General features: G+C 36.4%; 1 protein-coding gene across 1 annotated transcript; it reads right to left on the reverse strand.

Annotated features, from left to right (window-relative positions):
* Positions 1 to 656: 656 nt before the first annotated feature.
* On the reverse strand, positions 657 to 12,317 carry LOC129255018 (BET1 homolog). The gene is made up of 5 exons (XM_054893566.2): positions 12,217 to 12,317; positions 4,269 to 4,421; positions 3,606 to 3,715; positions 2,558 to 2,614; positions 657 to 1,709 (listed from the first exon to the last, which is right to left on the reverse strand). Exons 2-5 carry the CDS (start codon positions 4,288 to 4,290, stop codon positions 1,554 to 1,556), a joined length of 345 nt encoding a protein of 114 aa, XP_054749541.2. The 5' UTR covers positions 4,291 to 4,421; positions 12,217 to 12,317; the 3' UTR covers positions 657 to 1,553.
* Positions 12,318 to 15,385: the final 3,068 nt, after the last annotated feature.

Genomic DNA, 15,385 nt, shown 5'->3' on the forward strand with positions numbered 1-15,385 from the left:
GGTGGGCTGATATCATATCCCCACTTGTTCTTTTGTATTTTATTATATGATATTAGGTTTATTCAAAAATTTTCTACCAAGAACTAAAACAATAGGATTGACAATGAGTGCATTGATTATTTACTGCCGCAACTTATTTCATCATAATGGAGACGCATCATCTACACATGCATGAAAAAATGAAACATTTATGATTTCATGTAGAAAACGGAAAGTGGGGATGTGACATCATCAGCCCACCTAATGAATATTCACGACGATGTGCATATAACTGTTTTCTCAAAATATTGATAAACTTTGAAATTCAATAACTTGTTATCTGATTTTGATGAAATTTTCAGCATTTTGCTCTGTGAATTTTACTCTATTTATTTAGATATAAATATTTTCAGCCCGGACCATCCCTTTAAGCGAAACTTAAAAAATGTCATAACTTTCTTATTTTACATCCGATTTTGATGAAATTTTCGGTGTTATGCTTGTTCGTTGGATTTTTCTCTATTTATTCAAATAAACTATTTGTTGGGGTGGACTTGTCCTTTAAATATGGTATCAAAAACACTGAGATGTGAAAAAGGAAAAGTGATGACGCACACTTGCTACTCATATCGATTCTCTGTTTTAACACTTGCTTGTAATTTTTGTTTTGTTTTATTCATTGTTTGGGGAAGGGAGAAAATAAACTGCCTTCATCTGCTTCCCATAGCATATGCACAGTGGCTAACATGTTGTTTAAAAGGATAGTCTACTTAATTTTGCCTAATATTGTACCATTAATGCTTCATCTTTGAATAATGCTTCCATTGTCTATTTGAAGAAGGATAAATGAATGAATCAACTTCCTTTTCTTTTGATGCTTTTCTTCCATCATCAACAAATGATGCAATATGTATAGGGAAGCAGCTTGCATTAGAATTACCTGACAGAGTACTTCAATGATTCTCACTCTGAACATTTTTTCACTTGTCACATTTTTCTTTCATTAATAATCTTCATCTTTTTCTGTTTTTTTTTTTTTAAATCAAAACCAGCATGATTTAAAATGATTTAAGAGTGGACTTCCCATTCAAGGTATGATTCATTCAAATGATCTATTAAAATTTAAAGAATTTAAGTGCTTTTCCCCCTTTTGTGTTGTCAGTATCAATTTGACACACCTCTTTTGTTTAAAGCTAATGGCTAATTTGTCCCCTCTTTCACAGTACATTGTATTAATACAGTAATGACCCTATTCTACACAAAAATTGAATAATACAAATTTGATGCTGGAAATGTCAAATTCAAGCATCATAAAATTTTCAGTTTTACATAAGATAAAATAGTATAGCATTTATCTATCCCAATCATTCTTTCTTTCCATGTCCGTCCTAGATCCAAGCTAGTAGTCTATCTTTTGACAGTCACCCTAAGACACAATGTTTTGGTGTGCTATAAAATCATCATGCCTTTAAAGTCACTCATCATACACATAAAATTGCTACAGCTGAAAATATTTTACTTTGAAGGCTGTAACTTTTCTGAATGTTCACAGATATTTCTTCATAGGTCAGAGGTCATCTTGACTTAAGGATAATATAGATGATAAAGAAGACAAAGGCAGCGAACAGAAACAGGTATAGATAGTGGCAATGGAGACCTCCTTTGGAGAGGCGTGATAAGCGACCCATCGTAGCACCAAGAAAACCACCTGTGGAATCAAATTGTTGGTCCTATGGAAAGAGTGAATGAAGAAAAAAGTGATGGGTACACAATGTTAACTATGGTAACATAGGAAACTGTTTTAAGCAATCATAGAGGGAAAAATATCAGGTAAGCACATAAAATCAACCACTCCATGACTACCCTAACCCAGTTGGGATATGATATCTGATGACAGCATCAAACAAATTTGACATGGTCTAGCCCAGGATGAGGAATTGATAAGTATGTCAAAGGATACAGCAGCATTTGAATTTAGAGCAGATGAATAAATCCCAACTTTTAATAATGAATAATAATTTTAAAAAACCCATTTGTATGGCTCCTAATACAAATGTTTCTACGTGATATCACCACATGTACCCCAGCTTTGGCAGCATTTTGAGGAACAAATTCATACCAGGTACCCATTTACTTCACCTGGTTAAAGTGTGGCAAATTTAGACCAAAGGACATTAGTCCTGAAGTGGGAATCAAACCCAGAACCTTGTGATCTACAGTATGGCGACATAACCACTAGACCACGATACCTCTACGAATAAATTCTTTATCAAATATTGACCTGTCCAATCTCAGCTCTCTATCTCAAAAAAAATGCAAGAGTAAGCCATGCCAAAGGAATCACAATATTTATTTCAGTATAATGAGAGCTATATTTTTCATTCTCCTGACATTTCACTTATTTACATTTTTTCATCTCAGCAAATATACATACAAGAAAGAGAAAGTGACAACTACATCTACAGTGTAAAGTCCAGTATAAAACAAGAAATTAAAAGTCATTGCTCTTGTGTAATTTTTCATTTTCACAATCAGCAAAATTATACTGCAGTCCTAAAAAATAGAATCAGTTACTCACCATGCCACTTATGAGCTTATTTTGCTCATTGACTTCATGGCCCATGTCTATACTGAGCTGTAAGATGAGATAAATTGAAAAAAAAACTGATGAAGTTTATAAGGTATAAGGTTCATAAGGTAGTGTTTATTGTCCAAATAAATAAATAAATGAAAATTTGCATTTTTACATGGTATTGAACATACACAACATTAGCATGGAAAATGAACATATTTACAGAAAATCACATATAGATAACTATGATATATACAAAACACGTGCATAGCAAACAATTAGTGTTATTGACATTAAAATTAGGATTGTAATGGAAATTGGAACTGAAAGTAAGATATCGGATATTGAAATGAAGTTGAAATTAGAATTAAAATTAAAATCAGTACTATAAAACTTCACAGCATTGTCCACTTGTAATTGTTATCAGTATTTACATATTGTTATTTCTATTTTCAATATTGTTGTTTTAGGGGATTAACATCATATTTAGTCATATAATTATCTTACATTTCTCATTCAAGGACTTTATATTGACTATTCGAGCCGTTCATTAAAAAAAAAACTTGTACTTTATTGTTCAGTGTATATACCACTACCCCCATGACTACTGTTTACCTGCTTTGAACATTGAAGGTATTGACATTTTTATTAATTATTCTTGACTTGAAGGTGCTGTTGAGTTATAATGAACTTAATGTACACATGCATTAGTAGACAGCTGAGCTGAGCTACATCAGTAGAGAACATAACATATAAGGAATTCAATTCGATATGAATGTTGCAAATCCTAATCATTGATTAAGTATCAGTCTTTATTAGTATTAGTTATTGTTCCAGTATCATTGTACTGGACTTGACAACTAATACACTACACTAAGACTGACTGAAAAGTATGAATAATGTTAGATTCAATATTACACACATTGTACTATTTTCATCATAACTGTATGAAGAGCAATGTACTGTATAAGGATAACTTGTAGGAAATGAAACCAAAAATTTCTAATACCCAGTAAAGAAATAATCTGCAAACATACTGTATGTATGTACTTACTGCTTTTAAGATGCTGACTTTTGAGCGCAGATCTTCAGTCAGATGCTGATTCTCTTCCTCAATAGCATTGTAATCCCCATAGCTTTGACTAGAGGCATTGTTTGCTCCACCTAACAAATTATATAATGATAATAATAATATCAAGTTTTTGAAAGCACAAAGTGCTCAAGGCACTGAGGAAGAAAATATAAAGGCATGTCTATACGCTTTAATATGTAAGCCTGTCTATAATCTCATTACAACAAGATGAAGTTACTAAAAAGATTAAGAGAAGGACTGCAAGATAATGAGGTATTTAATTCAATTATTAGCCCTATGAAAAATAACAAAAATTATAATGATTTTACTCACATAATATTCAATGGCTCATACTATTAACATAGAAATGAAATCATTACAACATGATTGAAATAATATTCATTCAATAGGATTACAATTATCAATTAATAGTGTTTCATTTTATTATACTTTCTGTATATTATGATAGGAAATATTTTTTCAACATGAATTGGGCAATTCCAAAAAACATAAACAACCTTCAGTTCAACCCTCTTCCATATACTAAACTCTACTCCCCTCCTCTTCCTGTCTCAAGCAAGCCTGAATTGGGAAAAAAAAATAAATGAATAAAATAAGGACAAGTGTATATCATAAACACCCTACCTGCTCCCGCTGCTCGTCTCATAGTTGAAAGATAATTGCTTGACACTGAACTTCACAATTCACTGATGTATCACTTTGTCTTTCTTCTGAGAAAGGGTGTCTTGATATCAAATTGGCTTTTATATTTCTTTGAGATTTGCTCAGCTGTTTATCCTGATAAGAGAAAATTGATAGAATGAATTGAAAGAAAGGAAATAGTATTATCAACATGGGTAATTGATGACAAGGTTTCTAATTCTAATAGCACTCCCAAGTTCCCACACTTCCATCCAAATCTGTCTTGATAAACAATGAAGACATAACCCAGGGAGCTTCATACATTCTCTTCACTGAAAAAGTAAATGAACAACATTGGCAAAAACAGGTACGGAATGACAGCATGCATGCTAATGCGAATAAATAATGTTTCTCGCGCATGAGCTCATCACGTATGCCTACATGTACCTGTTCCCAATACATGAACTGTCAACCTTACTATAACACACTCGGTTCATTTGGTGTTAAAGGGCATACATGTACATCTATAGGTATATGAATGGTTTCAGTCATTATCTTTCCTGTAACTCACAGGTCATCTGTAATGACTGCAAATCTACCCAGTATGCCTCTCACGCGCGATGTACCACACGATTCGGTGAAAGGCCCACAATTATTTCCAATACATGTAATTGCTGCTTCAAGATGATGAAGATAAATGCACTGGCTGTGTGGAGCTTTTTACATACTATTATTTTATATTCAAATTAAAATTAAAATGTTGTTTCTTGTAGTGCAGGTGCATGTCATGTAAGTAAAATTTTTTTTTTCATGCCTGGTGTTTACTTCTGCATCCAACTCAACAAGGCCTTGAAGGCATCAACAGATGGGTAATGGGCTGGATCCTGTTGTTGGAGATTGTTCTAGTCTTAACAGGTTCTTGAGAAGAAGGATGAATCATAAGCATGACTGTTGCAATGGGTGTCCTAAATCCAGATCCATGTCCCCTAGTTGTTGAAAGCTCAGGGTTGAAGCGGATACGATATAGCACAGCAAGGCAGCTGTGAAGGCATCTGATAACAATGCAATGGTCAGTTCAGGATTTCAAGCATGGCTGTTAGTGTTATGCTGGATGTTTGGTTAAAGTCACAGCATACATGTAGATCAATATACTTGATTAGTTTACGACATTTCGTCACTAAACATCGCATGAGGGTGGTTGTCGACGGAGAAATCTGGACGGAGAAATCTCTCACACTGCGCATGTTGAAACAGGAGTAACGCAGGGGACAGTGCTCGGGCCCCTCATCTTCCTGTGCTACATACATGATCTGCCAGACGCTGTAAAGTCACAAGTAAGCCTGTTTGTGGATGACTGCCTCCTCTATTGTCAGATCGTTAAGCAGCAAGACCACAGCCTACAAAGCGACCTCACAGAATGGGGTATGTGCTTAAAAGCAAAGAATCGCTACATCATGAGTATCGGCAACAAGTCTTCCTTCTTCTACCAACTAGATGACCATATTCGGCAGCATGTCCAAGATACACGCTACCTTGCCGTCACCATTTAAGAGGACTTTAAGTGGGAAAAGCATGTTGCAAAGACTACCCAGTACCTCCTTCGTAGGAATCCCAACTTCTTCCCTGCTGATGTATGGGATTCATACCTGCGGGACATGAATAGACTTGAAAGTGTCCCAAAGAGAGCAGTTCGCTTCATCACAGGAAACTACGTGTCTAGAGATGAGGGTTTCATCACAAACAAGCTAGCAGAACTCCATCTCCCAAGCCTGAAGGAAAGAAGAAGGAACCTAAAACTCACCCTATTCTTCAAAGTGGTGGAGGGGTTGGTGCCAACTCTCCCAATCCAAAATTTTGCTCAACCTATAAAATCCAAACGACGTATCCATGCCAAACAATTTGAAAACTGTGACACTACAAATATTATAGATACACGTAGGCAAGTTACAAATAATAAGTGCTATAATCCAATCAAAGCACAAACTGAACACTACAGTCACTCTTTCATCCCATCCACTAACATCGAGTGGAATCACCAGAGTAACGATGTCAACTCAACATTGACAAGCTCATTCAAGATTCAAGAAGGCCATCGACAGAACCTTCTAATCATCACTGCGCCTTCTCTCACCCAATGCCTTTATGCCCAGAAAGGCCCTGTATCATACACATCCAGATCCAGAATCATCAAATCTATGCCACGACATCCAAGTTTCCAACTCTCTCTCTCCTCCAAACAAAACAAGTCTTAGATGCAAGATCTTGACTCCTGTCCTTTAGTATTTACCTTGTCCTTCTCAAGGCTTGAGAATTGTCCGACACTCACTCTTGGCTAAACCGTCATTCACTAGATCCCTAAATTGAAATTTCTCCAAAACCGAGTCCCTCTTATTTCGCTCATGGACTCAACTTAGTAAAGTAAATCTAGCATCCATCTATTTTTGGGGTACAGGTAACAGGTATGAATATGTGTAAGTAATGCAAACACTAAACAGTAACAGTGCAGTCCTATCCTTAGTTAACCCAGAGAGCGCCCAGGCAAAGCAAATCCAATTATGGACTGAAGTTAACAACTAAAATCATGCAAACAAACGGGTGAGCTGTCGCAGGCAGATCTTTTGATGAGTATGATGGGGTGACCATAATTTGCGCACATTTAAAAAATTATCATAAGGTTGATTTTCAATCAAAAATTTCTGACAGTTCACACAAAATTATTCAAAATCATAAATACCATGAAACGGAAGGCAAGATCCCACAGTCAAATTCGCTTGACGGAATTCTAAATTAGGTCAAGGATTTCGCTGTTATCGCAATCTCAAAATTTCATGGCACACTCGGCTGAAAAACTGTCATAAAAAAGTGGAATTTGCACACAATTGTTTTGCAAAGCTTTAGAAAAAAAATCAAGCAGACAAAAATAAGACAATTGTATCAGATGGAGGTTAAAAATAAAATGCCATAAATTAGGTTGGTGTCACATTTTACTAACTTATTTAGAGACCTCTGCTTGCAAACTGTTAATTTCTTGACGCTTGTCGAGAAGTTTGAATTTTCTCAGAGTGGACGCAAAAGGTAAAAAAATGTGCCAATTGTTTGCCAATATTTTCACAAATTGAGACCTTACCTTCAAGGAAATTACCATACTGAGTAATTTGGGTCACTTTTTCTGTTGGTGATATCAATTTTTTAAGATATTAAATAGATATTGAGATATTTCATCGTGTGCAGAGGCGATGGTCGGACAGCGCTCTGCAGGACGCTTTTCAACAAGTGGAGCGCCTCTGGCAGTCTCACCTGCATCACACGATTCAATATAGCAGTGCAGTGCTGACTTTGAAAACTACTATAAAAAACATCATTCATTTAACGATACAATACTACATTCATTGACAATAAATGACATTTGACCTTGATCATGCTACCTAAGACTTAATTGTCAGCAATACTTGATTACCCCTATATCCACATTTTATAAACTATATCTATAAACTTTGAAAGTTATGACACTATTGACAGCAATTTAATAATTATCTCCAAAATGGCCAAAGTTCACTGACCATAAATGATCTTTGACTTTGGTCATGTGACCTAAAACTCGCACGAGATGTTCAGTGATATTAGGGTCATTCCATCTGGATTCACCCAGTGGTTGCCCCCGACCCTCTCAGTTTTTGTTGTAATTTGGTACACATAAAATTCACCATGGCCCAAGCACAGAACAACAAGAGTGTCTCTAAGGCGAGCACATAATCCGCCTGCATGTAACGCGGAAAATGGAGTTATTGGTCAAGCAAGAATATTGGAAGGTGGCGACTTCACCTGACCTTCTGACCCCAAAATCAATAGAATTGCTAGGATCTATGCTAGTATCATACACACCAAATTATATGAGCCTAGATTAAATTAAACTGAAGTTATCGCGTTTACAAGGACTGCAGAAGGGTAAGATGAAAATATGTCACTGTGACCTTGACCTTTGGACCTCAAAATCAATAGGCTTCCTGGGATCCATGCTAGTATCATACACACACCAAATTATATGAGCCTAGGTTAAGTCAAACTGAAGTTATCGCGTTTACAAGGAAAAGTTAACGGACGGACGGACACCCAGCGTGAAACCATAATACGTCCTGTCTGGGACGCGGCGTTCGTAACGATCAACAATGAGAAACAAGATTGTGGCGTAAACATTCCGGCAAGTCTCCCCCATCTTTACATAATATTTTTCTAATTTTTTGAATGATTTCTTGTTTCTAGCATAGAAATGTCGGAAATGAAGTTGCATCTCATTTACATGATTTAAGGCTAGATGTTTTAGAAGTAGAAATCTCGAGGGCAAAAGAGAAAGCATACATTAGTAAATTATTTTTACTCTCTAGAGGCCTCCTCCTGGCTAGGTGCGCAGACTTGGGGACCACCATCATACATACTAGACCAAAAGCTTTGGTCTCTGTTAAACTGGTTGTTCCGCTGAACTCCTTTGGATCCACTCACCAAATACAGAGACCAGGGTGACCAGACTTCCCTTATTTCCCGGGATCATCCCATATTTTGCTCAATTGTCCCAGCGTCCCGACAAACCTTCCTGGATGCCTATTTGTCCCGTATTTCAGAATATTGAACAAAATATAGTTAATAGTTAATACATTTAAAAGTGATGAATTTTCATAAAATAACCAACATATGACGAACCAGAGACAACAATAAAATCGATAACTGTAAACTTTTGCAAGTTCTGCGGTAATTTTCTTGCTATCCCAATTAACATTCCAAACGAACTGGCCTCCTGACTGTGTGTGGCAGGCTATACTAGCTAGGCATGTAGGATCAGAGCAGATTCTAAATGGTGCAAAAAATCTCACATGTTAAACAGTTTTACACCAAAATAAACACGGAATCGGCGGGAAATATTTATAATTATACTATGGATTCTCAGATTACTGATTTGGAGATGTAATCGGAGGAACAAGTTATTGAGTTTATATAACTAGATCTAGTTGTTTCAGCTTTCATTTTGAGTCTTTTTGTGATCGCTGCGACCTTGTAATGGGATGGGAGTGATGCCTGTGTATGGCCGCGATGTTTCATCTATTTTTTAAGTTTGACAATGTTTCACTTTGAAATTTTATTCATTTCTAAAACATTTTACTTTTTTTATTTGAAATATATAAAAAAAAAAAAAAAAAAATCCTTCTCCCTTCCTCTCCTTTTTCTTTTCCTTCTTTCTCTCCTTCCATTATTTTCTTTTTTCATACTATTCTCCCTCTTTTTCATCCTTTCTTTCATTCTTTATTTTATTTTTCCTTCTAATTCTTTTCCATTATTCTTTCTTTCCCTTCCTTTCTTCCTTTCTTCCTTCCTCCATTCCTGTTTTTCTTCTTTCTTTTTTTCTTTCAAAGAATGAAGGAAACCGTTTTATTTCTTTCATTCTTTCTTTCCTCCTCCTTTTTTCTTACTTTTTTTTTCCTTTCTCTCCTTTACTTTTTCTTTCACACATTTATTCATCTTTCCTTCATTTCTTTTTCTTTTTCTTTCTATCTATATTCATTTCAAAGAATGATGGAAACCTTTTTTCTCTCTTTTATTCTTTCTTCCATTCTTCTTTTATTCTAACCTTTCTTTTAAATTTTCTCCATTTCCCCCTTCATTTTGTTTTTCTTCTCAATTCATCTCTTTTCTTTCGTCTTTTCTTTCTCCCCTTCATTCTTTTGTTCACCCTCCCTTCCAATTCTTTATATTTTTTTCACAAGTGAAGTCTAACACTGTGTAGCCTTCTTTGTTCATCTTTTTTTTAACAAAGCAGGCCTCTACAAAAAAGAATTTCATCACTTGCCCATGTCGGGCAAGTGATAAAAAATTTGCTTGCCCGATAGAAAAAACTGCTTGCCCGATATTTTTCAAAAATTCTTTAGCTCTTAATTATTCTTTTCTGTCCTGGTTGAACTTGATTTACTGGCGCTGGCCTCGGCATTTCTTTTTCTTGACTCTTGTTCAAGTTGTTCTGGTCGCCGATCGCGACAACAAAAGTCACCTATTTTAGTCTGACGACTCATTGTTTATTTGGTTTGAAGTTGATGCCGAGTCCTGGCCGAGTCAGTCCGAAGCTTGCATGCATTCAGCGCGATCTAGCTCGAGAGTCGGCTGGCTCGCGATCGCTCGTGTACGTACGTACATGTACTGTAGCGCCGATGTATTAGAGCATGCGCTAAGAGGGCGAGAGAGGGGTTTCCCCAGCTAGCTCCTTCGTCAATTAGTAGCGCATGCGCACAGTATAGTTTAGAAATAAAGATGGCAGCCCCCATCGAACAGGACCGCTGGCGATAAATTTTCGGTAAATTGGCGCTGATTTGACATGTTCCCACTGTTTTTTTACTGGTATGACATTTTGTATGACTATGAGAGATAATTGGCCGATAATTGCAATTTATCGAAAAATTATTAAAATTTACTGTAATATCGTTTTCATTTTCAAAACAACCACTTGCCCGATCGGGCAATTGACTTTGATAAATGCTTGCCCGCAGGTCATTTTCACTTCCCCCAGGCAAGCGGTTTTGTCGCGCCCTGTTAAAGGTCAAGTCCACCCCAGAAAAATGTTGATTTGAATAAATAGAGAAAAATCAAACTAGCATAATGCTGAAAATTTCATCAAAATCGGATGTAGAATAAGAAAGTTATGGAATTTTAAAGTTTCCTTTATTTTTCACAGAACAGTGATAATTGATATGCACAACTCAGTGACATGCAGATGAGTCGGTCGATGATGTCAATCACTCACTTTTTATTTTGTTTTTATTGTTTGAATTATACAATATTTCATATTTTACAGATTTCACAATAAGGGCCAACTTGACTGAACCATTAAACAATGCTAATTCCACATGTTCAGGGAGGAATTAATCGTTGTTTCACTTGACAATGAGGGGAAAATTAGAATATTTCATATTTCAAATAATAAAATACAAAAGAAATAGTGAGTAGATGACGTCATCAGTCTCCTCATTTGCATTCCGACCAGGATGTGCATACATGTATAACTGTTTTGTGAAATTAAGCGAAACTTTAAAATGTCATAACTTTCTTATGTTAAATCTGATTTTGAAGAAATTTTCAGTGTTATGCTTGTTGGATTTTTCTCTTTTTATTAAAATCAACTTTTTGTTGGGGTGGACTTGTCCTTTAAGACCTGGCTCGGTCCACCCGCTCGTGCAGCGTGCTTTGTCGATTGTCCCGTATTTCATTTTGTGAAATCTGGTCACCCTGACAGAGACAGAAGTTCTATATACCTAGGCTACTTCTAACTTGATCTGCAACGTTACAGGAACTCTGGCCATATTAAGTTCGGACAAACCAAGAAAGTGGGAGTTGCGCGACAGCCGAAGTAAATCACTGTTTTTGTCCTTTTAAGTTTATTTTTTTCCCGTTTTGGTGCATTTCAGGCCAAAACAGAAAAATAATCTTTATTTTGGTCCAGTTGAATTCTTCTTATTTCTTATATTTTTTAATGAAATAAAGACAAAATATAACTAGGGCCCAAGTAAAAAATCGATGAGCACATTGATCGGGGGGATTTTGCATTGTTAACCTGCATGATCCGAGCCGTCTGCATATGACTCATTATGAGAAATTTTTAAAAATGTTTAAAAGACTCCTCGAAACAGACGTCTGCCAGCTGTCTACATACACACGAACCATCGCCTGAGGTGCCCGCCGGCCAGCGCCCACTGCGCTGCCGCCGCGCCACGGCTCAGTTGTGGCGCATTGCCACATCAGACACAGCCAGGACAGATCAGTCACTGCGCATCAGCTCAGTCTCCGACTCAAGTGTCCACGGCTCAAACAAAGCTCTACAAAACTTAAAACCTCACTGTCAAGTGTCAGCCAACACATCAATCTATAATATTAGTCAAGAGCTACAATATTATACCGATTGTATAGTTCTACTTACAAACATCCGCCTCCTGGCTGCAATCAAAATACGAAATTCCCTTTTATTTTCGCCAACCAAATTGAATAACACGTAGCAGAAATAATTGAACGTAGCCGATTATTTATTACCAGTAATACCGTACTATAGCAAAGTTATACATAATCGGGGAAAAAAACTTGAACATAGTAGACAAGAATTCCTATTTTTTCCCTCTCTCCTCACCAGCAATCCATTTGTTGATTCAATTATGCAGATAATTTGATTGTTTCTGATACTATTATTAACCGAAAATTGGGTGTTTGAAAATGTCCTCTCCTAATTCTGTATTTTTATGTATAACAGTTCGATCTAGTTAGAAATTAATTAATAATGTTTTGTCTACAAAGCTAACACTTGTAACTGAAAAAAGGGGACGTCCCTGTTAAAAACCCTTTTTAATTTTTCTTTGAGAAAGTGACATTCGACTGACTTTTCATAATTCTTGATACATGTGAAGATGCTCACATGTGATGTCAAAAATAAAAAATTAAAATGCTCATAGAATTTAAGGGTAAAAGAAAGTAGTTGAAGCAAACAATTATTTAATGAAAAAGTCTGAAGGTTAATTGTTAAAATATTACCTTATCATACATCGAGATCTGGTACATTGATATAACTTATCTTTGTGAAATCATGAAGTTTTAGCTGAAAACCGATAATTTTTACCATCAAGCCATAACAGTGTATTAATATTGCTTGGAAAAATAACTGACATTTTATGAAATTCCATGCTTATTTTGCTCATTTCTCAGCCAGGGGCGGATCCAGCTTTTTATAAAGGGGGGGTTGGGGTGGTATGCGAGGGAGCGTAGCGACCGAGTCCAAGCGAGCGGAGCGAGCGAGGGGGGAGGGTGTGGGAGGGGGGTGTCCCCCCTCCCACAGTAGGGAAAATTTTTGAAAATCTGTGTGTGAAAATGGCGTTTTCTAAAATTACAAGTTTAAAAAAAAAGATAAGATTTAAAAAAATGGTCCCCGGATTTTTTTTTTTTTGGGGGGGTTGCAACCCCCCCAACCCCCCCTCTAGATCCGCTTCTGTCAGCAATTACGCATTTTCTTCCAGAGATATTTGGAACATCTTTTTTCATTATAGGACCTACATACAAACACTTTGGTGATAATTTTATTGGATTCTGTTCGAACTGATTTTGAGATCGTTACCACAACTGGTATTCATCTCTAAATCTCTGATGGATTTTCCTCAAACCTCCAACAATATTTTCTGTTGTGCTTTGTGTTATTTTTACAATAAAATTTTTGTCAGGGTGAACTTCCCCTTTAAAGTGTCCACTTTGCCCACACGCATCCACTTATTTTAGTTATACCGAGGTTTTTTACCTGACTGCTAAGAAAGCATGAATGCCTGTGAGCAAGCAACCAGGGGACCAATGGCTTAAGGTCCTCTCCGAGGGACTTGGTAATGAGGATAAATGCCTTACCAAAGGGCACTAGCGCACCACTTGGGAATCGAACCCGGGTCACCAAAATTCGAAACCCCCGCTCTACCGACTGAGCTATCGCGCCATGTAGTTCATGTTCCTATGTTGCCAAATCCATTTCTGTCCAAAGCGTCCTCTCCAAAAAATGAATCGATGGAATATGTAATTAAAAGATTTATCTCCTATAACTAGAGAAATAATTGTGTGACCTTTTGCTTCACAATTTAAATATTATTTTACAGAGCAACCTGCAAAGAAAATGATTGAAATACAAGTTTACTTTTCTATATATTACCTTTAGCAGGCATTTTAGGGCCAAAATTACTCTCATTTAGTTTAATTTTCCCTTATTTCGAGCCTGCACATTCTATTTTTAGAAATAATCAGGCATTGTTTTGCCAATCAAACCTTATTCAAAAATGAAAAATGAAATTCCCCCAAAGATGTTGAAATTTTTTGGTGACTATTAACCAAAAATGGGGTGCAAATTCTATCCAAAAATGTTTTCTAGCTCTGAATTAGATATTTTTACACATAGTCATGAATCAATTACGAATGCTTTTGTCTATGCAGTGAAACCTGTCATAGTGACACCCAAGGGAAACACAAAATGTGGCCTTTATGGACAGGAGGTTGCTATAGACAGATAACAGGTTCTCATAAACACAATCTGCCTTCAAGGGAATAAGCAGGGGGTTGCTATAGAGAGGTTCTTATAATAAACACAATCTGCCTAAAGGGAATCAGTTTTAGTGGTCACTATAGGCAGGGGGTTGCTATAGACAGTTTCTTATACACACAATTGCTTTCAAGGTAATAAGCAGGGGGTTGCTATAGACAGGTTCTTATACAATTGCTTTCAAGGTAATAAGCAGGGGTTGCAATAGACAGGTTCTTATACACACAATTGCCTTCGAATCAGTTTTAGTGGTCACTATAAGCAGGGGGTTGCTATAGACAGGTTCTTATACACACAATCTGCCTTCAAGGGAATAAGCAGGGGGTTGCTAGAGAGAGATTCTTACATACACAATCTGCCTCCAAGGGAATCAGTTTTAGTGGTCACTATAAGCACGGGTTGCTGTAGACAGGTTCTTATACACACAATTGTCTCTAAGGGAATCAGTTTTAGTGGTCACTATAAGCAGGGGTTGCTATAGATAGGTTCTTATACACACAATATGCCTTCAAGGGAATAAGCAGGGGATTGCTATAGACGGGTTCTTACACCCACAATCTGCCTCTATGGGAACTGGCTTTAGTGGACACTCTAGTCATCAGGCAGGTGGCTGCTATAGACAGGTGGCCACTAATGCAGGTTTGGCTGTTTATACAACAAACTTAGAATGTTGCCCACATCCACTTACTTCTCAAAAAAAAAAAAAAAGCAAATGTCAGCACATGAAATTACATGACTGAATCTTTATAGAAATAATATGCCTCAAAATTTCAAAGAAATATCATTTCACTTGTTTATAACACACACATGCACAAAAGAAAATCAAATGCGACAGTTGGGTTACCTTGATTGTAAAATTACCCATCACTCACTTTCATTCATGTTGGATTGATTTCGGGCTAGATTTTTTCCTTAATTTTTTTTTCATTAAAAAAACTAATTAAATACCATCTGAATGACACTTATAAATGTTGAATTAAAACATGCCAACCAAGATGACTGTAGTCTCAACAAAAAGTCATGTAAAACAGTA

This window comes from Lytechinus pictus, chromosome 2 (genome assembly GCF_037042905.1).
Source record: "Lytechinus pictus isolate F3 Inbred chromosome 2, Lp3.0, whole genome shotgun sequence".
Taxonomy (NCBI): Eukaryota; Metazoa; Echinodermata; class Echinoidea; order Temnopleuroida; family Toxopneustidae; genus Lytechinus; species Lytechinus pictus.

What these genes read in the sequence shown, in the direction of transcription:
- LOC129255018 (XM_054893566.2), bottom strand. Translation starts at nt 4,290, where the DNA reads ATGAGACGAGCAGCGGGAGCAG. An exon ending in GAGACGAGCAGCGGGAGCAG is followed by an intron (nt 3,716 to 4,268) that starts GTAGGGTGTTTA and finishes ATAATTTGTTAG; the next exon opens with GTGGAGCAAACAATGCCTCT. An exon ending in ATAAGCTCATAAGTGGCATG is followed by an intron (nt 1,710 to 2,557) that starts GTGAGTAACTGA and finishes CTCTTTCCATAG; the next exon opens with GACCAACAATTTGATTCCAC.